Source organism: Crassostrea angulata, chromosome 3, assembly GCF_025612915.1.
Source record: "Crassostrea angulata isolate pt1a10 chromosome 3, ASM2561291v2, whole genome shotgun sequence".
NCBI lineage: Eukaryota > Metazoa > Mollusca > Bivalvia > Ostreida > Ostreidae > Magallana > Magallana angulata.
The window spans coordinates 5,861,600-5,887,521 of record NC_069113.1 but is presented as its reverse complement, the minus strand read 5'-3'; the positions used below and the strand labels follow the sequence as shown (position 1 = coordinate 5,887,521).

Sequence of the window (25,922 nt, the reverse complement as noted above, 5' to 3'; positions counted from 1 at the left end):
ACATCAGTCTATGTAATTAAGTTCCTGCTCTCATTTATATAGCTGAAGTTCTGATTGATCTCCAATTAATCCACGTACAATCAACCTCAAACGTATAAATCATCATGAAGAAAAAAATCAGTTTAATAATGAGTTTATTTATTAATTCAATATCAAAGTATTAGTTTAAAAGACACATCCTTATCATAAACAAATTCTTTAATTTGACATTTTCTTCATCGATGGACGGAATAATAAGACAGCCATATATTATATTGTCCAGGAAAATGTAGTTAATCATCTAGATTACATTCATCTATACTTTAAACAAGTCCTGGTTCAAAAAGTTTAATACCACTACAAAACTAAACAACACAGAAAATAATACTATTCATTGTTTGGCAAGACCAATTTGTTTTAATATACATTATACTGATGTTTATTGGAACGTTGGTGTCAAAGCTGCACAGAGGGCATTACAGCTGATGTTCTATTCCTGGGTCCACTACTTTTTAATTTATTAAGTGATGACAATTAATTTTCACGCCTAAATGGTAAAACTGTCTTTTGACACATTCCCTGGGCAAATTCTAGGGGAGATCACTCACACACATGCAGTCTAATTATAACCACATTCTCAAAAGGACACCACAGAAAACCTGACTTTAAGAAAACATTACTATGTAAGAGTTTGGCACACATACATTTAAGTATAGATTAGGTTATTGGCAGACTTAAATAACATTTATATAAATATTGTATAATATATACACTGATGCAGAATAATTAACATTGTTTCTTTGTATAACGTATCACAAACACGAATGAACGTATCACAGATTCACACATTACAATGCATGTATTTCTAATGTATTTACAGTAAGAAAAGTGAGGTTTTAACAAATGTCACATTCACTCATAAATTAAACTTCTGACAATGTCCTGAAGGTAAAAAATGCAAAATAATGAAATCTGAGGAGCTCAGACTGTATATATAACATACCCTTTCACGTTGTGACATGAACTTCAATATCATCTAAAATGTGAATAAAAGCAATGAAAGGATGAGGATATCACAGCTCGTAAGGACAGATAACTGTCACAGGAGGGGTCGGAACATTCACATGACTTGAAGCCATAGGAGTGCATCAACTAACACATGGACACAAAATCTCTATCACAACCACCTGGGTCAGCCTCAGCTGAACACAATGGCGTGATTCTCTCTCATCTCTAGCTGTCTCAAGCGAAGGCTGTTGGACGCTCCCCGGATTCTCTGTGATTTTGTAGACCGTGTGCTAGTTCCCATCCCGAGTTGGGGTTCTAAAGGCATGGACTGTTGAGATCCCACCCTGCTCAGAGCAGAGGACGTTCCGGATGACTTGGTATCGGGTCGTCCTAGTTCCGGTCGCTGCATTACCGGGGCAGGGGCCGACACCACTGATAAACCCGCCGGACCGTGATTGGATGAGACGCGTGGCAGGTCTAAAATAACAACATCACGCAAATTAATACCATTATTTCACGATAACAGAACTCTCAATGAAAAATGTTGCTTCGATTATTTATAAATCTATGATATGATCCGAGAAAATTCTTAAATACTTGCAATAAATTTATTCACTGTGAATAGAATTATTGGATATCAAATAAATATGAATCTATTACAGATTATTAACACTACATTTTCTACATTTCTAGTGTTAGTTTAAGAAGAACAGTACAGATCCATCACCTGTTAATAATGCAACATGAAGTACTTTCAACATTTCCTCCACTAAAACAACCACCACAAATTAAGCCTTATTCATGATATTGACAAAAAAATTAATTCTGAAGGGATTTAATTTATTGGATTTTCTTTTAAGGTTTTTCATTGCCCATCAAAAGCCAACATACCACTGCGTGGGCTCACCTTAGCCATTGTTCACTTTTCAAAATTAAATATGATACTATGGCTGAATATTTAAAATTTAAAATTCAACCGAAAAAGTTAACCATTTTTGTAAAATTTCTTTAAATTCAAGAGAAAGCAATCAGAAAAATTAACAATAAATAATTTGGAGCTAATTTCAGACGTTGGCTTGGATGAGTTAAACAGACAACAAAAGCTTAGAATTGTACATTACATGTTAATAAACAATTTTATACAGGACTGGACCAATTATGCTACACGTACATTTAAAACCAACTGTATAAGTAGGGGTGGATTGAATTCTCTTTAACAAATTGAGGTTGGTAATGGGAGGTAGGGGTTGAGGTAGAATTAATGCCCATTCCACACTAACAAAAACATGGCCGTGATAACTAATATACATGTACTAGGGAGGTGCACCGCTACTTACTTACTGGCGGGGGAAGCTCGACACAAGTTTTGCCACTATTTGAGTCGGTTTCAATGTGATCTGACAAGTGATTTTAATAAAAAAAAAATAATCTCAAGTACAAAAAGAGATTGGTGAGAATTATGATAATTACATCTTTAAAAGATATTAAAATGTGACATGCTTGATAATGAACCAGAATCAGTTATACCAAAAACATTACATGTATCAACTGTAACAGTTGCACCCTCCCTTACTTGTAAAAACATCATCTAATTCATTGAACAAGCATCTCAAGTTAAAACGTTGTACAAATATCAATGCCACTGATTGTGAAGTATCTTCATGTATGAATGACCGTGTTCCTCTAGCTTTTAATTCTACACTTTTCAGCTCGATCTTTTCTAATCAGTGTAAATACTACATAGTTATAGATGCCCTACTGATCTTTGAACTAATGAGAAATAGTATGAACTAAAAGCATATGTATTGCAAAAGAACATAAAAAAATAAAAATAATATACAGGGTGCATGTATAGAATACTAAAACAACGCCTTCCATCCCCATGGCAACACAAGGCATGCACAGGAATGTAAGGGTCGTCTCGTCTACCCGACCTTCATACCTAAATGATACTGCCACAATGTTTGGTTTGTTGGCTGTGAAGCTCGCCAACCTGTGCAAGTTCAACAACGACGTCATTAACGGTTAGAGAAAAATGTACAGTGTGAAATTAAGGGGAGACAACATATTTGAGAAGTATAATTACGTCGCAGTCAAAGGCGTGCTGTATTACACCCTCTAAGTCTGTACCTGATTTGCATTTGCGCGCCCTACGTATTTTATGTCCTGCAAGTAACCAGTGCCACCAATCATTGCCTAGGATATCAAAATCTCGCACATCAAACTTGTGTCATGTAGTGATATGTACATGCTAATCTGATTTTATGGCAAACTTTCATGACAATTAATGTTCATTATATTTGACTGACCAAAATAGAATTACGCCTACTTGCTCTCAGTAATGGAATGTGATTGTTCCTGTATTAGTGGCAGGACCACACCCTCCAAGGAGATCAAACATATCAGACAGGGACAAGTGATTTTGCCCAAAGATGTTGACTCCACATAAATGCGATACAGCTCACAACAGCTTTTAGACTGATATATCACTCAAGAATTTTGCTTCATTCAATCGTGATCACTATCATTTAATAAAACAAGTATTGCTTTTCACTTCCTATTTCATGATTAAGAATTATCCTTGCATGAAGAACACTTCGATCTTTGACTATGCTGAATATTGTACTTCTCCGGTAGCAAAATCCTCATGTAGACTTCAAAAACAGCAATTATTGTAGATTTTTTCTAAAAAGCCCTAGTTAAAAGTTTTCAACATTAAATTTTACAATTGATCCTTCCCTACGGTGCTGATTAACTTATACTGGCACAAAACATCTTTAATTATCATTGTGGGAATGTCATATAGATGTGAACATAAAGTGGGTACCTGAGTACGGGTGTATATATATACATGTATATGGGTGTGCACATCTCTTTGATAGCTTCACATCTACACTAGAAAAATCTCGAAAAGGTTGGAAATGATAAAGAGAAGAAGGAGGTATTTTCTACAGTTCTAGGCAGAATGTCTGGGTACGTTGTGTAATAAGTACAGATGTGTGTGTGGGGTGTACATAGAAGCCAGGAACACCAAGCAGATCCTAGAGTCTCAAACAAACGCCATCTAGACTCCATGCAACAAACTTACTTTATCAACTGAGACATGCAAGAGTAAAGAGATAGCCATATATTTCACACAGCTTAGAAATTGTCATCAAAATCAATACGTGAAAAAATAAGTAATTGAAATAAAAATTGCATTCACTGTTTGCTTGCATGGAAGATCTATTCAAAACACTCTAGTGTGTCATAAATATATATACATATATATATGTTTAAATATACTAATCAACAACATTTCTTAACAAAAGAAGTTTAACTATCTGGAATACTTTAAATCATGTTCAATTGTTAGAAACAAAGACTAATCAGTGATGATTGGACACCTACCTTCCTTTCGTTGACCATGTGCACTGAGCGTGCGTTTCTGTAGACTGCTGGGAGTCGTGGAGTCGGATCTCCAGTCTGATCCGTATCCGTTCCGAGCCAGCAGCCGATTCCGCTCCGCTTCCGTATCCATTAAGTGTGCCATGTTACTGCGGAACTCTGAGTCCTGAATAATGGTCGTAGATGTAGCACGATTGCTGCCACCTAGAGGTTTCCTCACAAACTTACTTCGCTGAAAAATATAAAAACAGCATCAAACATTGACTCAATGTAAATTAATGAAAAATGATGGCAAAAAAAATTAACACACCAGAGAGGTTGCTTGATAAAAACTGATGCTTTGTCTTCTAATATATGATAATAATTTGTTGTCTCAAAAGAACAAGAACAGAATTTCCATATAATAATTAATATAAATCTTAGAGAGTGCAGATTTTCTATTAGGTGCAGTATTAATCAAATTTCATAAGCAAATCATGTAATTGAAATGATGTCCTTCATTTCAAATTCAATTAATTTTTTATCCAACCATTTAGCTTATTGGTATAATATCCTAGATATATCATAAGATTTTCCACAACCTCTATTGAGAATACCACCAAGATACAGAGATACTTAGACATGTGATCCAAATACCAGACTTACCCCCACCCTTCTGTCTTACCAACATATTCCTGTACTGGTAGTAACTATAATTCCTGAGCAACCATCTCTGTTGCAAGTCATAAAATCTACTTTAATCAGAGGCTGTATGTGTTAACTGTTTACCATCAAATTTTGTTTAAACAGCTTTATAATATTTTCAAATCATTTTCGAGTTTCATTATTAACAAACTCAAATGAAATATACTACGTTAAGTCAGGTGCACCGCAATAGTTGTGAATGTCATGCTTTAAGTTCTAAAATATTGAATGTTTAAAATTCAAAATATGAAGTATAATAAAGATTCTTACGTAGAAGTATGCTTTTGCATTGAATATTTATTTGAATAAAAAAATTATTTAAAGGACTGAAGCCTCAATTCTTAACACTGAAAATTTTAAGTACCTGTATATCCTAAGATTTTTTAAAAAGAAATATGAAAATAACTTTTTTAAAATGTCATTATTTGGTACAAACAGTTTGTTATATGTTATCAGTCAATTTAAAATGATCACAAATGCAAAACATTTTTAATGGAAAAAGAAACACTTTGTTATATATATCAAAAATCAATACAGACACACAAGATAAAACTCAGGTGCTATGTGCTCTGCCAAGAATGCAAAAAGCATTAGCCATGGATTTTACTGCCTTCTCTATTTGATTCATACTTTCATTAAAATATTTTGTGAAAGAATTGCCTTGCTAAAAAAAACAAAATATATTAGGTCTAGCTCTGAACAAAATGTCAAAAGTTCCATGCAAATAAACAAAACAATGTAAATGCCTTTTTCCATCTTGGGGTTACAAGACGCCATATTTGAAGCCTGTGTACATCTGATGCCTAGAAAATAACCACTAGTGCTCTTAATTTTTCATCAGAAGTGAAGGACTTGAGGTAATCAAAGCATATACTGATATTGATTAAAGAAAGTGTTAATTTATGCAAAATTAACTGTAGTGCATTGAACATTGGCTGCTGGAATTGTTAGATAAATCTGGATTAAGATAAGTTTAATTCTTCTTTAACCTTAATCCCTAACGATGAAATCATTAAAATTAACCTCATAACACAATTAATGCTAAACTGTGCTCCTATCCCTAGTATTTTCTGCCACTGTCTGATATTTAAGTATACGTAAGCACTAGCAAGTATATATACATCCTCCCCCCTCACCAAGCGTTCCCTGTATGTGGAGATGATGATTACCTGGTACGAGGGCACCGTCTTCTCATTGAGGCTGCCCAGGCTGCCGGACTTGGCTTGCCATGAGGTGGTGCTACGTCCGGATCCATAGCTTGGCTGAGTGTACAAAGGAGCAGATGTTTGAGAGAAAGGTTCAAGGTGGGTGTAACTGAGGGAGTTTTTCAGAGGGGGGTTGGCCAGAGGATTAGGGGGGACAGGTTCCCTGTTAATGGGGAGGGGAAGTTTGGAAGTAGAAGCAGTGAGGTGTGTTATGGGGTGCAGTGCTGTGGCTTGACCTAATGCAGTGTGCAGGGAGGAGGTACTGTGGTAGCAGGGGTTAAGGAAGTGAAGACCTCTGTGTGTTAGTTCGTAGTCACGACCACTCTGAAAGAGTAAAAACACAGTCGACAGGCTAGTGGTGTTATACATGAGGGACGTGAAAGCTTTGATGTTAGAAGCCCTGAAAACGTGGAATAATTAAAAAATGATCAAATAGAATCAAAACTTTAAACAGAGAGTAAAAACATGCAATTTGGTATATTTAGTGTTGAAAAATAGGAGATTTTACAGAATTATTAATTGTATTAAAGTGCAATTTATAGGCATTGTTTAAATTTGATACTAATGAACAAATACTTAAAAACAGCTATAATTTTTAGAAACAAGTAAAGAAAGAGATTGTGGTATCTTTAAGGTTTCAAGATTGTGCATTTAGTTTTTCTACATAGATGGTTATGTGCAAATTAGTGCATACTCTAAGGTTGATACAATGTACTAGTAGGTTTTTTTTTAAGCAGCGGGTACATATTTTATTCACACACAATAATCTGGCCAACACACACCCACAAAATTCAAAGACACAGCTTTACATATACAGTCTTCATGTGACATACAGTTAATATGCAAATATTCATTTGGTAAAAATGCATTAAACATTGCTTTTCAAAATGTATGTTATTTCACGATTCAAATATACATATTGAAATACACATAGAATTCCTTCACTACATATATAGATGAATGAGTTAATAGATTGTTCAAACCAATACATATTCTAGGTAGTAGAGAAATCACTACAGACATCTAGCATCATCCAAGCCCTTTAGACTGTATCACTTTTAAAGGATTATGAAGCAAAGCCACCCAGATTGTAATGAGTAATTCACTAGAGTAAAGAATAAGCTTTTTCCACTCAGTACATGAGTACCGCATCATGAAGCTGAAATTTAGATGAGGCAATCACACCAACCAACAAACACATAGGTAACAAACTCAAAAGGGGGAACAACAGAAAAATGGACAGAAAAAAAAACCATGTCAAAAATTAGCAACTCAAAAACACAATACAACAACTCAGCAGCAAGGCACGCTTTTACCAACCTCCAAATCAAAGAGTTCCTCTGCCTCGGAGTCATCGGGGCGCGATGTCTGGTGGCTGAGTACCACCTTCCTATCACTTGTACTATAGGACAACCTAACATGGGGGAACTGTCGGTCGTCTCGCAACGGACAGAACATGTTGCCCTGATACCCATTCATTTTCATTTGAGTCTGTGCCGTTTGTCTAAGCAATTTTTTTTCTGCTTTACCGAGACTTTCGTTAGCTAGGGCATGATTGTGCCCAAAATATCTATCCAAAAGTTTTTTGTAATACTGTCTGTCTTTAATTCTAATGGGGGCGGACCTTCCGGCGAGGCAGGATTCGGTTGGTCGGTTAGAACACAGCCATCTCTGATGATCCTGTGCAGTGCAGAGAGAGGACAGACGTGATCAAATCATGCAGGTGTGAAATCTCCCTTCCTCATCTGCTTTGTGCAGAGCGGCTCTTTGCATTCACTATTTTCATACTTCCTTTTTTTATTTGGAATTTAAAGCAAAAATCTAAAGAGCCAACTTGTTGCAGGTCAGCAAATGAGGAATATCATATTTTAAATATGAAGCTGAGAGAATATAATGGTGTCAGATATATTAAACAAATCTTGCACATAAAAAATGCATACACTACAAGGAAAAAATTTTCATGCAGTATGTTGGAAAAATTCTACATTGGTGTTAATTTTAAAAATGTTAATTTAGTTCAGACTCTTTAACTCTTAGACATAAATACAATTCAAGGTCAAAGAATACCTCCCCTAAAAAAACTCCTTCTTGCAACCATATATCATTTCACAACTATGTCCAGTTGGTGCTGTGATGCCAATGCTATTTTGACTAATGAGTAATCAAATTAAGATTAAATATCCACTATCACCAGCTAAATTTGGACATTCCCGTAATGTACAATAGTAAATCATCATATTAAGATTTTGTTTAGTAATGTGTGAAACAAATTGAAAGCTAAACTGACAACATCGACCATATTGGTTGGGTTTGCTGTGCAATGCCAAAATGTTTTAAAACATGCAAAACGTGAACCAAGAAGTGGCAAGCAAATTTGTGATCAACTTGGCTGTTGCTAAGTAATATATAAATTTTATAAAGCTCATAAATATTTATATGCTCAAACATAGCTACATAATGCTGCAAGACTGCAAAGGCTTTGTCCATCCCCTTCCCTCAGTATATAGATATACAAATCAAATTGTAACTTAAAAGACCTTTCCAAGAGAAGCACACATTAGCAAGAATCAGCATGAAAGACAACCAAGCATATATGTCAATCATACACTGTCAACAATTCACTATCACCAAATCTACAGAAAAGTATGATTGATACGTGTATAGCCTACTTTTACAAGCATTAGTTTATCTGGAAGAACCAGAGTCAACCGACTTAAGAACTGTCCGTACCGAAAACAAATTTCTGGTCAACTGAACTTCAGCTGAGAGACGAGTCATTGGAGCCTAAAAATGGATAACAGAGAAACCATGACAACGTGATCCAAATGGATTACCAACTAGTAACGTCCATTATTCTAAACCCTCCAACTTCTGATACCATTGCTTGTCCCAGCTTTACTCATATATTTTATGCAGCAAAGATCCACTAAAAAGCTAGCCTTTGTCTAATACATGAATGTCCAAAGCAACAACTGTTTAAATATTTTTCTTGCCCATTTGATAAGTGTCATGAAATAAAACTGTGCATCATTGTCAAATACATTGAACTTTTCTAAAGCACAGAATAATGTAGCTCTCTAAACAACAACAAATATTAATGGGATAATACACCCATATTGGACAGTTATTGTTGGCAGGGAAACAGGCATGCATTTTACCTGGGAGCCGGGCCTAGTCACTATGGTATTCGTTTGTATGTGTACCTGTCGATGCAAAAGTTGTTTGTATACATAGCACAGCACAAAAAAAATAAAACAGTGGAGTGAACTGAAACCTTGAGGAGAGCCAGAGGTTAATATGTTAGGTTTTACTTACCAGGGGAGGGGGGAGAGACCGGGTGTCAGTTTTAAGGACCCCCATGGTTCCCGGGGTACAGTGCAGCAGACGATACACGTGCTCTACGATTCCCAGCCCACGGACAAGGTTGTCCCGCTGGAGAAGCCCAGAGATCCTTTCTAGTTCCTCTTCCTCTAAAATGTCCAGAGGTTTGGACGTGTCGACTGGATCATCACACATCTGACTGCTTGATTCACTGCCCAGAATCTTAAAATAGACACCAAGAAATGTCAGTCCACAACACACATTACCAAACACAAAATTATTCTCTTTTGAATTCAGATTAAAAATCAGAATGTTTATATCGGAAAATTCCACTGGAAAACTATTTCATATATTTCCCATTTTCCAAAAATATATTGACATATACACATGCACATACAAGCTCTGCATTTACATGTACTTGTAAATCCATTATTTGCTACTACACTGTGATCACTTGGCATTACTATAGCTATGATACTGTGCTTCACCTTGCCAGTGTTGCTCACATTACTTTATGAAATATTACTCTATTTTAACTAAAAGCTTAGCTACTGATTCTCAAATAATCTCCCAATGTGCAGGCTTCATGTACTTGTTATTCTAAGCTTTCTCATTTCACACAATCAGAAAACCCAAACATTTGGATAATCTGTAACAAATCTTGCAATCTTAGGACAACGTGGTGGTTAATCGGAACACAAATCACTCAGCCATGAAGAACTGACACGGTTAGTGATGACGTGAGCACTATACCTGGTCACGAGTATGCAGTGGAAAATTTAGAAACACCTGTTGAAGATTATACACCTACTTCTCAGTAAAACTAACCAGTGACACGTACAATTATTGGGAAAACATACAGAGGGCAACAGTTTAAACAAATGCATGTACAATATTCAGCTTTAAAGTTAATACCCATAGAGAAATTCATTATGAATAAATTATATCAATTTTTTCTTTTAAATTTGTCAATGAACATAGTGGGTTTTTTTTTAATCTGTTCTGTGTAATTTTTCAGTTTACTTCTCTAATGAACAGTATAATACAAGTATAATGCTTAACAATTTACTTTTCAGCAATTGGCTTTTATTTTTCACAAAGCAACATTCAGTTGCTGCAAAACGAAACACCCAGGATGTAAAACAGTTCAAATGGACCAAGGTTAATATCAGTGAGAGAAAACCAGCAATAGCTACCTGTGAATCGGGCCGATTAACCAATGGAAATTTTAAACACACCTGTTAAAACCATTCATTAAAATTTATAACTATATTTACTTCTTAGTGAGTTAAATCTGATTTTGTTTTTGCAAGTTATCCTAAACCCAAATCAAAGTAGGAAAACAATTCTACATTCTACTAATTTGACCGATATTTCAAGCTAAACTGTTAAAATCACATTAAAATTAGACTGTGTTGTTTGTAATGAGTATCTTTGAACAAAATTACCAAAGTGATTTTGTGTACATTATTGTTAAAAAGCCATGCATGAACAAGTACCCACCTCCATGTTTCCCCGAGCGTTCGTCAATCTGCGTGTAGGCACGATAGCTCGCTTAATGGATCTCTTCCGCCTACTGCTCGGACTTTCGGGCCGTAGCCCTGTCGATGAATTCCTCTTCCCCTTTAACATTGACTCCATTTTCTCTTTTTTTCGAGCTATTTCATCTCTCTGTTGTCTACAATGTTGAAAAAAGACGTAGTGTGATGGAGATGACCATAAAAAATAACTGCAAGCCTATAACCCAATGGACCTCAAACAATGATGAAGTAAGTGCTTTCTTACCTAGCCATTTCACTCCTGGCTTTGAAGGCTGCCGTCTCCTGGAAGAGACTGCCACTGCTATGGAAGAACTTCTCATATTTCTCGTACCCTGGGTTGGGGTAGATCCGACGGAAGTTACCTAGATGATTGTTCTCATACCTCTCCAGAACTTCTAAGTACTGGGCCTGAGCAATTTCTAATTCCTCTCTACAATTTTCAAAATACATGTATCATTGAATATTTGAGTAATATCACTATTTCAGGTCTGATACTCAATTACCCTGAATTCAGAAAAAGAAAAAAAATTGGAAAAAAAAACAACATTTAAATTGACAACCAAAATGTATTTCAATAAATTTCATCTTGACCAACCTCACCTATATGCACCTGTACACACTTTTCATCACTTATTTCTGCTTATAAGTGGACTAACCTTGTTTCCTTTTTGACCCCTCTCCCAAGTAGTCGGTCTTTAATTCTCCGTTTTTCTTCTTCTATACACTTTCGTCTATCACAAGCACCAAAATTGACTAAGTTTAGAGAGTCCCACACAAGAGCACCTTTTATTTCTCGATCCAGCTCAGAGTCTGTATTAAAACTTGGGGAGTGATTCACCTGTAATATTCAAATAAAACCTCAACACATATTGAACAATCAAATCTCTGGATACATTTATCAAAATATTACATAAACAGTCAATATTTGAATTCTGCATAATTCCTGCAAACAGGCATGTTCATTTTCTTAATATGTTCCAACTCAAACATGTTTGCCAATATCAGAAATTTCTTTTAAATGTCTAGTCAATACACAACAGTGGAAATACTGTTGTCTGCACAGTACAAAGAGAGAATAAGAGTGCATAATGGTTCTTCCTACCTCTAACACTTGAGGTCTGAGTTTGCGATCTAAGAGGACGTCGAACCCTAAGATCTCAAAACATGCACTGCCTTTGACGTGGTTAGGGAAACATGTGCGGTAGTTGTGTTTTAGGATGGAGTGAGCTGAGATCAATGTCTTGATGATGACATCATCAATGTCTGCCCACATTTTGTCCACATCATAGCCCTTGTCCCTGAGATATCTATTTATTGTACTAATTCTCCTGTAAAAATAAAGTTATCTTAATTCTCAAGTTTACAAGTATTGAAAGAATATGATAGAGATCATGAAAAATTCTGACACTCAAAAACACTTTTCTTGCACTGTACCTTTTACTTCCTGCTTCATCATCTCGAATAAAGTCTTCACTGTGTTTGTTAATGGCATAGTTTGTTAAATGCATAAATACATTATCCTGCAAAAAAAAAAAAAAATGAAAATCAACATGTGTACCAGAAATTAAAAAAGAAAACAATGGAATTTGTCAGCTGCTTATTACCGGTAGAATGTTTTTCAAATCATTTAAAAATAGACTCATATTAACGAGGCCGAGTACAGAACGAGTACGCACGCTTTCGCGCAGCGTTTCATTTGTATTGTGACGTCATCTTTTTGCTTGGTTGACGCCATGGCGTGATAGTTTCAACTGCAGATATTCAGCGAAATTTGTTGAAAATGGCTCGTTTAATGTGTAGAATTAATGTTATAATGTGGAATAAACATAACTGTCTCGAAGTATAAGCTATATTTGGGCTCGGGTTGAAAACGTGAAGAGGGTTCAGCAGGCCTAACCCTCTGTCACGTTTTCTTAACCCGCCTAAATATAGCTTAATTCGTATATTTCAAGACAGTAACCATGTATTTTATATTAATGACCCTTAATATGTGATGTTATATATTTTTTTATTACTTAAATATGTCTGAATGCTTTAATAATACTATAAAGATCACCTTTTCCACCTTTGTCAAATAAAAATTAGCCATTATCTGACCAATCTGGGAAATTGGGCATACAAAAATCAACTTTGATAAGACCCCTGGAACAAACCAGGAGGTAAAAGGTTTTTTTTATTTGACCATTTGATGCCTTTTAGCAATAACTTTAATATGTAGAACAGAAAAAGAAATCCCTAGGGCAGAAGTTTTAAAAAATGTGCAAAATTGATACATTTCAAGCGAAATCCCATAGGGTCCTATGTTTAAGATTAACAAACTTTGAGATGACCCCCTAAACAAACGGTGTGGTAAATGTCTTATTTTTTAATCTTAAAATAATAATTATATCAATAGAAATTCAGGTAAAAAAATTCATTAAAAAATCTAGGGCAGAACTAATTAGACCCGGCCTCGTTAATTCCACACATGGAGGTCTTTGCCCTTCCTCAGTAAATGTTACTTACCACATTGTTATGCGTGGGCTCAATGTATTTATTGGTGGCAAACCTGGCCAGTCCATCTTTGAAGAGGAATATTCTAAGTGGATCACAGGAAGTCACTAATGTGTAGATTCTCAAATCAAACTTAAAACCGTCAATCAGAAATGGCTGAAATAAAGAAATAGATAAATAAGACCCATCTGCATCTAAACCAATCCGTATTTCTATTTTTATTCTAGAGTTGATTCATCTTATTTCTTTATATATATATATGTATTTACATGAATGGTGTTTATATTCACACATGATCAATCTAAGATGTGTGACAAAGAATTAACAAGACATCCAGTCTACAAACACTCACTTTGGCCATGTACTGTTGACAGATCATGTGTTCGTGAGGTTTGATTTCTTTGGGGTTCCGTGTGACCCAGATTCCTCTCCCCTGACAGCCCGTCTCCGGCTTCAAGATGTAGGTTTTGTTCTTCTTCTGTCTTGTATAGGCTAAGAAGTCACCATAGCTACAAAAGAAAGGTTTGAAAAATGAAAACATTTACCATGTACCAGATTCATTCATTGAACTATGAACAACACAATGAACAACAGTATGAATAACAGTCTGTCTGCCAGAACTCACTCAGCAGGAAGGCACCAAGTTTTGGGGAAGATATTGTACTCCTTTGGGAACATTTTATTCATTCGATTCAAGTTTCTGGCCAGCAGATCCTTCCGACATATTTCACTCATTCCTGGGAAGTGGTTAATTTTCTGAAAATACACAAAATAATTAAATATATTCACAATGAGAACATTATCAAACTTAGCATCACTTTTTGGATTTTACAAAAGACAATTTGCAAGTCGTGTCTTGTTTGAATTATTATTTATTACATATTGCATACATTACATCTGTTGAAGAAGTTTATCAGAAAACATTCTTCTCTACGAACTTGCAAGAGATATGTAATGAATACTGAGTACTGTGGTGTAAGTACCTGGTACTTCTTCATCTCCATGACCCGCTCCAGGGCCACGGAGTAGTCGGTCCAGTACAGGGTCCAGTCCTCGTCATCAGACACCTCCTTAAACCCAAACTTACGGGAAACGCGCCTCACTGTACACAAATTAAAGACAAGCTTACAGTATCATGCCACTCGATTAAACAGATTGATATCTAAGTTATATATGTAACCAGACAAACATTAACTATTGAAGGTCAAAATTAGAGAAAACTTGATAACTATACAATTGCATATATACATATTACAATTTCACTTTATTGAATGGTTGGTGTATGAATCAACTAGCAGAATGGAGATTATATCTATTTAATAGAATTATTGTATGTTCAGCATACTTACCAACGTCATATTTACAGTTTGTCAAACATATGTAGTATATCCTAAAGAGAAAAGAAAAGATACAGTTATACAGATATGTTAAATATTAAAGAATAATACTTCAATAAAAAAAAAAATTAAATGCTATTAAAAAACTGTATTCAATTTGGAGAGATAATCAAGTAAGAAGGGGATCAAAGCACTCTCTCTTTTTGTCTGTCTGTCTGTCTGTCTGTCTGTCTCTCACTCTCTAATCATGTTCTAAACAAAACAACCACACCTTTTTTTTTTACATTCTGTCCATTATAATCAATATCATACTTAAAAATTATATTTGCAGCACTTTATCAATCATTTATTCCCCTGATAAAAATATTAATTGAATCGGTATATGAAAAAGTGTTATAACAAAAAAAAAAAAGCTATCTACGTCATTTAAAATTATGCTTTAATAACTTTTTTAAGAAAAATCACTATTCAATTCTAGTATCAATCGTGACATAGAGATTCTATGACATATTACGTTACAATATAAATTATGTAGGTTACTAGCTCAGGTTTATCACTCATTTTTATTGATCTAATATCTTCTTTATACATTCTTTTGCTGCTAAACCTAAATATTTCATGTTTGGAAACTTTGGCAATGTGTTATAGTGGGGTGATAAAGGGTTGTTAAAATATTTGTGTGTCGCTACATTGGGTCTTTGACAAGCATTACTTATCAGCGGGCAAAGCATTATTCTTCAATAAGTCTCTCCAACAATAGCTTTTATCTGGTAAATACTAACACCTATATTTACCAAGCTGTAGAGGGGCCTTGTGGAAAATCAATACCTAATGATTTATTTCAGCAAGTCCTGAGTGTCAGTGACAAGCTCATATTGTCTATGTTTGTCCCTAATTCAGGTGCTTGCTACTATTTAATAAATAAATATTGTCTCTCCCTTAGAAAAATGAAAGTTTTTTTTCTGAATTTAAAGTTTTTCCTCTACAATTCTAAGACTGAATCTATATTGAATGTATCCATTTGTCTTGTGGCACACAGATTTGTTTGACAGACAACAGATATGTTATGTGTCAACACAGCACAGTGTGCACAACATCTGACACTCATTTATCGACTGCACTCTATTTGTTTTAGAGTGATATTGAATCTGACCAAATGACACATAAGTTACATAATTAATAACCTTCTTTACAAAATTGCGGTCAATTCTTCAGCTTGTATTTACATCCATAAATAAATCATTGCCTTGCTAGCTATAATTGAAAATCTATGAGTAAAATAAACATCATAGTAACAGTGCCAATCAAAAGGTGGAGGTCAAAACACAAGATCTATTCAATACAGTCAGGAATATGCTATCTCTTTTCAGGGTCTTATTCAGAACAATGCATCCTTTGTCTTGTGTTAAATTCTATAAGCCCATTCAAAGAAATTTGGTGCTTCTAATTGACATTTTAAATTCTTTGAAACAAAAACTTGAAAGGAGATCTTGTTTTGGAGTGTTTAAACTTTCTATGGCTAGGTTATATTATACACCTTTTTTATGCTAGCTATGATCCCCTGTGACAAAAGTATTTGTCAGCCGTACAGGCTTATTATGATTTTAAATATACCGTCACATTCAGAATCAAGCTAAAAAAGTTAAGATCAGAAAAGTGAGGGAATTGAACGATATTGATGACCATGCATAAGCAAACAGCTCAGAAATTTTATTTCATAGAATAAATGTTGCTTTATAGATGAATTTTCCATTTTTCTTTTAAAAGGTTCTTTTTTGTTAGCTAAAAAAAAAATGCAGGATTTTGATAAACTCATCTACTCATCATAAAAACATCTTAAAACACTCAACTATCACATTCTCAGTGGTCGAGAGTAGCCGATGATTATTTACCATCAACTTGACTTTTACATTAATTCTTAATTTTTACCAATAATGGAAACAATGAATTACTAAAATTACAAAAAAACTATACTTTAGCTAAAACAAGTTTGGGTAACAAAGTCAATCAAATTAAACCAACTTGAATTTCACTGAAAGAAATTAATGGACTAAAACTAGAAAACCTTAAAAAAACCAAATGATGCACTTCTGTAAAAAGGTTTGTTAGCTATTTCAAATGAGCTTGCTCTATTGTCTCCCAGAAACTGATCAATTTATGGCGTATCAATCTCTTTAATCTGTTCGTGGCCGGGGTAGAACTGTTTATGATCTATTTGGCTCGTCCTTACTTCCAGCATTACAAAGCATTATTTTAGTGTCAACCAAGTACAGAGCCATTTATAACTAGATAACTGCATGTTCCATACGGTTAATGTGAATTCACTATGTTTTCAATGAAATTTAATTTTGCAATTCAACTTAAGGTTCTACCTGGTACTACTTTCAAATGCTTGCTACTTTATTTGGAAATTAAGCTTTGTACAGGGCACTGTAAAAATAATTGAGAGTACATACGATTCTATTTGATCATTTATGGTAAATAAAATGAACCAAAGGGTTTCACATACAGATCTTGTAATCTACAGATCCAATATTAGCACTCATTGAGAAATATGCAAATAAAAGTTGGGTTCAATGTTAAACATACACTTAATCCCCAATTTTATATTTGTACTTATGAATGGTACTCATTTTCAAAGATCTATCATGTGAGAAAACTCATAAACCCAATTTTCATTTTACATTTCACTCCTCTGAAATTGAAATCCCCCCTCATGGAATTGAGCACCTTTTATACATATAATGTTGTAAAAAAAAAAAAAAAAAAAAGAACATTAGAGACAGACGCTTCATTGTGACATTGTATCGACACAGAAATCTTATATAAGTAATGAAATTTAGAGTAGATAAGTTCATTCCAATACATGAATGTCGCTACTCCATAATCTTATAACTAATAATCTGGAATGCAAATATGGCAGCGAGTAATAGGCTTAGCCCAAATAAGTGGCCATTTCATAGGTTGAGTTTAACTAATCAATATTTTAAATTGTCACTTCAATTGACACTTATCCTCCATTTTTAAACATCAAAACCGTTCTACAAAATTCATAAACTAGTGTAAAGGTTTAAAAACATTAACATACCATAGCATAAATATCTGAATAATACTTGAAAAGTTTTGTTTATAAAAAATAAAGCTTTAAATTAATTTTTGGTACATGTATTAACTGGAAAACTTCTGTTCATTGAAAATGGAGCTTTGATTAATTTTAGTATAAACTAACTTTTGCTTTCCATTCCACATTTAGGAAATTGTTTTTGTGCATCAAGAACTACTTCTTAATCCTTTGCAAACAAGAGATGAACAAAACTAACACTTTTGAATAAACCTTCTGTATTTAATGTAATTAATTAAAAACAAACCAATTTGAAATATATATTTTCAGTGACCCCTTTCAAAGAACAGTAGGCAATGTAGAAGTTAAAGAATCCTTTCATATAGTGTTTTTCCCCTAAGATTTTAAGTGTACTAGTATCTTAATCCAAGAATTATGAGACAGCATTTTTTTTGAATAAATTCATTAAATGATATGGTGAAAAAGAGTATGGTAAATGGGTTTTTTCCTAAGTGCCATTTAAAAGGCAAAAAATATATACATTTGAATGCAAGCATAGGATAATTTTTTCTTTAAGAAAAGGTTGAGATTTGTGACCATAAATGTTCGTTACTGTTTATATTAAGTGCTTGGTAAACACAGCAATTTCTATGTACACCTCCTCTAGAAATACCATGAAAATACAGACGTCACAGTGCACAGGGGTGATTGGTGGTAACCCCCCCCCCCCCTAACTACATACAACAGATCTACTCATTACAGATGTACTAAAGTACTAATGATTATTAATGATTTTACCATCAAGAATGTGACATACATCACTGTACTGGCCAACAGACTACAGTGTATAATTCAAAAGACCACAAAAATTCCCTGTAAACAAGCTGACTCTTACATATTAGGTTTGAAAGGTGAAGATGACTGATGATCCAAGCATGGGCAGAGATTGGCATATACCCCCAAATAGTCCTATTGATGTAATTGTCTCTCAATGACATTAAACTTACTTTTTCTTTTTTTTCTTTTTCTTGACAATCTTTTTGTCCTGGTCCATTTTTTTCTCTGTGTCTGTGGGGGGTGGGCCACTCGGAGTCAGTCCCTCACCCTCGTACTCCGTCTCATCATCGGCCTGGGTGCTGATCCCTGTATCTGTAAAGTTTGTACAATTATTCTCTGTCTCTTAAAAATCATAAAGTGAATCAATACATGCAATAATCTAAACATTCTTCTTTGTTCTATAATAAACATGGATCGTAAACATTTGTTTCATACCCCTACTCCATAAACCAAATGAATACTAAACAAACACACAAGTGAATTACATTCCAATTACCAGACACACATCATAAAATCATCATGTCTTCTTATTCCACACCAGTATAAATTTTATAAGAAATTTACTCACATAATAATTAAAATTTGTCCAGCGAGTTTTTAGCATTAAATATTGTTTTGTTTTTAAGATAAAGGTTTTGCTCACACAATAGTAGTAAGAATAAAAGTTGAGAAGGACTTGCATGTTTCACATGTTATACTATAGCTATACTGAGCTACCAGTATTGCAATAGAGATCCTAACAACAATTCATTCAGAGCAGCAGGTATATGATTATCATACAGGAGTTTAATGGAGAGATTTTTGGTATGGTGTAGATACATGGATAGAATGAGGATCGGAGATCTAAGGTATGAACACACACAGACAGACAGACCAGCTATAGGGGCACGCATTAACTTACCACATGTGACACTGCTAGTACTGGCAGCACTCACAATACTTGACAGTTGACAGGACTTAGCTAAGTAAACAAGCCATTTTACATAAAGTCATTTTCACTTCTTGTTCTATAGTGATGGACAATATAGGACAATATACACAACATATTGAGTAACTGTAACATATTTGGCATGTACCGGAACGATTTTAGTCCAAAACTGATTTTTCAAGAAGTTTTGAATTTTAAATTTGGATTTGAATAAAAGAACTTCTGGATGCACCTATTCTTATAAATATATGCATGGCATTTACCAAAAAACTTATTTTAGCGGAAGTACTTTCCATCAAAAACACTAAATAGAATACACAGCCAAATGAAAAACGTTTACAGTAATTTGCTCCTGGGTAACCTTACCATCATCATCACCCTCCTCCTCGTCCTCTCCCATGGGCGGCTGCTGAATGAGGATGGAGTCCCCATCCATCAGGGTCAGTAGCCCCTCCCCAGCATTGGCCTCGTACCCAGAGTCTTCCCCCTCACTCTCACCCTCGGAACTCTCACTGCTCTGTGCTGCCTCTTCCTCCTCCCCATAGCTATGTTCTGATTGGTCTTCATCGTGGGGCGGAGCCTCTGGGTCAGACATGGTCATCAACTACCTCTTCTAACCTGCTGAAGGACATTATAAATTTTTTCACTGAACTCTTGGCCTCATTAATGACTAAAATGTTTGGAATTAATGACCAAAATTATTTGGTATGTACAAGTAGGCTCCTCTTTACTTTCAGCAACAACAAAAAGGTCTTTTCAAAAATCAAAATCAAAGTCAAAATCAGCATCTTTATTCAACTCCTTCAAATGCCCACTAGCCTCTAGTCTTCAATCTATACTTTGAATCATGATGTTAAAATCCACATAGTTTAAAAAAACAAATCAAGTCATTCTTAGAAATTGAGGTAGAAAAGAAAACTTCATGGCAGGACTCTATTTTTTCCATTGCACCCTTTCATTTAAAAAATATTGATGTTCTAAACTTCTAATTACCCTAAAATCTCCAATCAGCAATTACATAATGGTAGCCTCATACATTTGTACATATCGTTTATGAAGATCAATGAAGATCTATGAAACCCAAAGTATAAAGTTTCTATTCGACCGGGACCTTGACACATGAAATCATACCAGTAATTACGAGAGTATACCTGTATTAGATAATTACCAGTATGTACTTACATCTGGGAACCAAACTTTGAAAAAGAATTTAAGCTGAATTTGCAATCTTTCTTTGCAGAAAAGTAAAATCAATGCGAAAATATTGATTTAAAGCATGGATATCTCAAAGGTTATCTAACAAGTTGTCTGCAAAAATAATTACTGCTAAGAATGTCTGAAAATGAGGACAGCCAAGAGAAAAAAGAAAAGTAACTATATCTTGTTTGTAAGATCCTATATTACACATATAAGCAAAATTTAAAAAAAAAAAAAAAGGAAAATAAAAATTTATTACATTATTAAAAGAAAAACTTGAATTTTAAAATTACTCTGGTTGCATTGCAATATTCTGTAATAAGAACTAGTCATACCTGTATAGGAGACATTTGTCAAATTTACATAAAACACCAATTCAATGTGTAGAAAGCTCTTAAAATGTAAGGTATAGATTATCTCGCACATTCCTCCAAACAAGAACATCAAGTTTAAATGTATTCAATCACCATACCATTCAATTGTTCTTTCCACACAACACTAGCATGTATAAATGTTTTAATCCATATGAGCACTCCAACATGAAAAAAATCAATTTCCACAATTTATTTTACACACATCCAAAATTATGACACTTATTGACAGATGGAGGGCACTAGTGAAGGTAATATCCAGTATAGAATTAAGTAAATTCCAATAAATTCAGCTTGTTATAATAAAATTCCAAAGGAGTGATAAAAAAATTGCTATCAAAGAGGCACTGTTTCATCAAAAACACACTGGCATCAAAATAAATGGCACTAAAATTCTTTTGTCCATTTCTGCACTGTGTTCCAATATTTAGTGATAATATTGACAATGACTATATGGCATATGAATTGAATTCATGCCAAAAGGCAAACAAAGTGCTTGCCAGGTTAAGCTTTGCTTCATATATCTTTAATATTTGAACTTCAAAACTTCAATTGTAATAATTTTCATCAGATTTATAGACTTCAGATTGAAACTACACTAAACCAACTTGTTCCTATTTAAGACACAATTATATTTAAATTCACACTCCTTTGGCTGTTGTTGAGAATTTCAGTACTGACTACAATACGGCACACATTCATTATGGATTGGCAGCAAATCAAGCCGGTTGAACACTGAATTTATTGAGCAGACCTTTTATACCTCAGGTAGTGATATTTAAATCACAATCAACCCTTGCTTTGGAACTAAATGGCTTGGTCACAAAGACAAATCAAGGAATCAATAATAACTTAATTTATGGGTAAACTAATTCAGGTGCTGGGTACATGAATTAATATGCAACATCATGATAATTGTAATCCATCAAAAGTAATTTACAGACAGAATAAGAAAAAAACAGAGCTCCAGAAAGAGAACAACTATATATCTTTTGTTAATCTTTACAGTTTTAACTAAAAAATGATGAATTATAGAAATAATTTTGTTGTAATATCAATCAAAGACTTGTTTGCAAGACACAGTAGCTATTTCTCATACTCATACTTTGCCCCAAGGTGTTTTTGTTGAATTACTGGTATTCATTTTTAAAATACCCCTGGATCTGAAAAATATTCCTTACTAGAATGGAAAAGATTTTTTGTATGCAGTGCCCCTTCTATTTTAATTGTAATGTCAAAGAGCAACTAAACTGTTTATGACTCTAGTGGGGTTTTTCACTGCATATGAAGTATATCTGTCCATACAGATGATTTATAAAACTCAATTTACTGACAGTGTAATATTACATTCATTAAAAGGACAGTTGTATACATAAGAGGATTCCTGAATTATAACACCAGGGCTCTACTAATTGCCTACTTGAGTGGACAAGTAACCCAGACACTTACTAGTCCTAACTTCAACTTCACTTGTTCAAAAACATTTCAATGAAGATTTAATTTATGGCCAACTTATTAAAAATAACAATACTGTCCACACTTGCATATAATGCAATGTGGATTTCAAATGGGTTTGATCACATTGCAGTTGCTTATACCTGCAATGCATAAGACTCTTAATTAGTATGTGTGAGAAGATTTCATGTAATCCCTTGAAGTTAAATCAGTCCTGGTTTTCTAGATATATATCTTGAATATGTAAGCTTTGTAGCTTAATTAAGCTATTTGTAATCAGTTTTTCACAAAAATGCTTTTTGTACGAAACAGACCAAAAAATCACAATTTGTAACTATACTCATATTTGGTCCATGGACCATTCAAAAAGCAACCCTAATTCAAGGTCTTAAGATAGTTTTTACACTGAAGCTTTTGGAGATTTTTTACTTTGTTTGGGTAACTGTCCACCACCTTGTGTGCAATGAGGCATGGATAAGTATACGTATGATTTGTTCTCATTGTACTGAATTATTACCAATCAATTATCTTGTTTACTAAATTACCATAGCTGACTTCTTTTATATTTCATCCAAGAAGTAACAGTGAGGTCCTGAATCAGTTGCCCCAAAACTTTTAGAATTTTAAGTACAAAGTTCCAGAAGGAGAAACAATTTGATGAGTTATTTTTACATGCATTGTTTACAGAACAGTTCAAAATAGCAACTATCACTGCAACAATTTTTTATACATGCTGTAAAAATTGAACATGCAGTTTAAAAAATGCATGTATGACAAAATAGCTAAACCAAGCTACTCCTAATAGCATAAAAAATGTACCGGTATATGTATAATCTAACCTATATAGCTAAATCAAGTGATTAATTGTAGAGGACCTGCATGTTGAATGTGTGAGAAGATTTCATATTACGGTGTAATTCCTCCAATAACTTTTCTTAAGAAAAGTCCTTTAAGTTTGATTTAATCAAGCAAAGTTGAGTACATATTGTTTAATTTCTAAATAGTTATTTTGCAAAACATATCTTATCAGGTCAGTTAGGCCTAAAAAAAAAATTGCATGTTTAGGGAAACCCGACCTAACCTACAAAAATGCCCCCATCCTACCATTTTTAGATGTCTGTTTTTATCCGATTGTGAATTTTATTTTATTTCTATTAAAAAATCTGTTTTTAAATGTGACACAAACAAACATTCATAGGATTCATGCAGAAAAAGATATGATAAAATAAAAAAAAATCCCTACCTACCTAACCTAATTTTTTCATCAGTTACCCTAAACACAGAATTTTTTTTTATAGGCCTTAAATAGCAGGTCCAGCACAATCTCTTGATTTAGCTTTAAAGCTTGAAAAGGCTACATAGCTTAATAAAGCTATTCAGAATAGCTTTATTCTAACTATTTTGTCATACATTTTTTTAAATGTTTATTTTAATAGCATGTAAGCAAAATGGCACTTTAGTGCAGTGATAGTTTTCAATTTTAGACTGTTCTTTAAACAATGCACATAAAAATTACTCATCGGTTTTGGGCCAATTGATTCATGACCACAAAGATACTTCTTGAATAAAATATAAAAAAGGTTAGTTATGGTAAACAAGATAATTGATTGGTAATAATTCAGCACAATGTAAAGAAATCATACTTATCCAGGCCTCAGTGCACAAAAGGTGGTGCCATGGACAGTTACCCAAACAATGGAGATATATTTTTTGCTTACCGTAAAAGTGTTCAAAAGCAGCGTTGTTAAAACAAATTTTTAATGGGGTTGCTTTTTGAATGGTCCATGGTATAATTATGCGCGGTAAATAACTTGTGATTTTTTGTATATTTCTGAAAATTAACATTTTTGTAAAAAAAAAATGCATATAATTAACTTAACGAAATATTCTGAATAGCTTTATAAGCCATATAGCTAAATCAAGAGAATGTGCTGGACCTGGTTAGGTCATATTAAACTCTTCTTGTGATGAGTCATAGTGTATTTGCACAAGTTAATGTTATAAAGAAAAGAAATTAATTCACATGGAATTGAAGGCATGCCAAGTATACTATATTGCTCCAATGTTTAAATTTTTAGCAAAAATATTTGTTTAACATTTATATTATTGCAATTAAAGCAAATATATAGCCATAAAAGATAGTTAAGTAAGTTTTGCAGAATTTTGCAGAAACTAATATTACTTTGGCTTACACATACTATAAACCAAAATGATAAACAAAATGATAATAACGTCTTCAACTGTACAGCTGTACATAGTACATAACAGCTGCATAACGTTTCAGGTATTTACATGCAGTTCTGAATATCAATTATGATTTGATTTTAGAAAAATGGTGAATGAAAATAAACTGTTCTGCGTATGATTTGTAAATGAGACAACTGTTGAATATTCTTCCTGAATAACAATGCGTGCACAAAACACACAAGATACGTGTAGACACTACAGAACACCGACAGAGGAAAGTTGGAATACGAACAAAATTCTATAATCGCCATTTTTCAATCTGCAATATCAAACAACCGCACACATGTAGGTGCAATAGAAGAAAGAGTTAAACATGAAAATTCAATAATGTTTTCTTACCTAGCGGCTTTCTAATTGTCATATTCACGTTATATCGGGTCGTCGATCATCCATATTGTTTAAACATGGCGAACTTACGGAGCCCTGTCACAACATTACATGTAAACAATAATCCTCCGCAAAAGTTGTTCAGCGTAAAAGTAGTTTCTGTCGATTTTTTAAAGAAATCAATGACAAAGATTGATATTCGTAAGAGATCGATATCTTCTTTTTCCCTAGAAAAATGAGAATTTGTGCTCAGAGCGTAGTAATTTTTGGTTGATAAGTCACAACTAAAATACACAATTTGATTGGCTATTTTTCCCCAGTAACGACTTACCCCTTCCGCACTTGAAATATGATTCAATTGTACTTAAAATGTGTCGGTTTTCCATTCCCAAAATATTTTTGGTGCAGATACTATGCTCTTCGTTTGGTTGTTCACCTAAACTGAGAATCATAACTATAACTTGTAAAGGTATGCAAGAGACGCATTTATAGTTTTGTACACCAAAATGATTTTTGGGATATGAAAGAAAGACTGTGGTTTTTT

The 25,922-nt window shown here is 33.9% G+C and overlaps 1 protein-coding gene across 36 annotated transcripts; it reads right to left on the bottom strand.

Annotated features, from left to right (window-relative positions):
- Positions 1-117: 117 nt before the first annotated feature.
- Positions 118-25,680, bottom strand: LOC128175539 (tubulin polyglutamylase ttll6-like). Of its 36 annotated transcripts, none has more exons than XM_052841241.1 (25): positions 25,391-25,679; positions 20,148-20,402; positions 19,755-19,814; positions 19,024-19,165; positions 14,968-15,008; positions 14,602-14,720; positions 14,244-14,374; positions 13,971-14,127; positions 13,631-13,774; positions 12,560-12,645; positions 12,228-12,453; positions 11,782-11,963; positions 11,370-11,555; positions 11,088-11,262; positions 10,781-10,822; positions 10,338-10,391; positions 9,579-9,806; positions 9,422-9,466; positions 7,584-7,943; positions 6,228-6,587; positions 5,805-5,861; positions 4,378-4,606; positions 2,930-2,980; positions 2,325-2,384; positions 118-1,464 (listed from the first exon to the last, which is right to left on the bottom strand). In XM_052841241.1, exons 2-25 carry the CDS (start codon positions 20,380-20,382, stop codon positions 1,178-1,180), a joined length of 3,657 nt encoding a protein of 1,218 aa, XP_052697201.1. In that variant the 5' UTR covers positions 20,383-20,402; positions 25,391-25,679; the 3' UTR covers positions 118-1,177. The 36 variants fall into 36 exon arrangements, with proteins under 36 accessions (XP_052697201.1, XP_052697221.1, XP_052697200.1 ...); XM_052841261.1 differs by lacking the exon at positions 7,584-7,943 and adding an exon at positions 8,994-9,047 and having other exon boundaries at positions 20,148-20,399; XM_052841240.1 differs by having other exon boundaries at positions 20,148-20,399.
- Between the last annotated feature and the right edge of the window lie 242 nt (positions 25,681-25,922).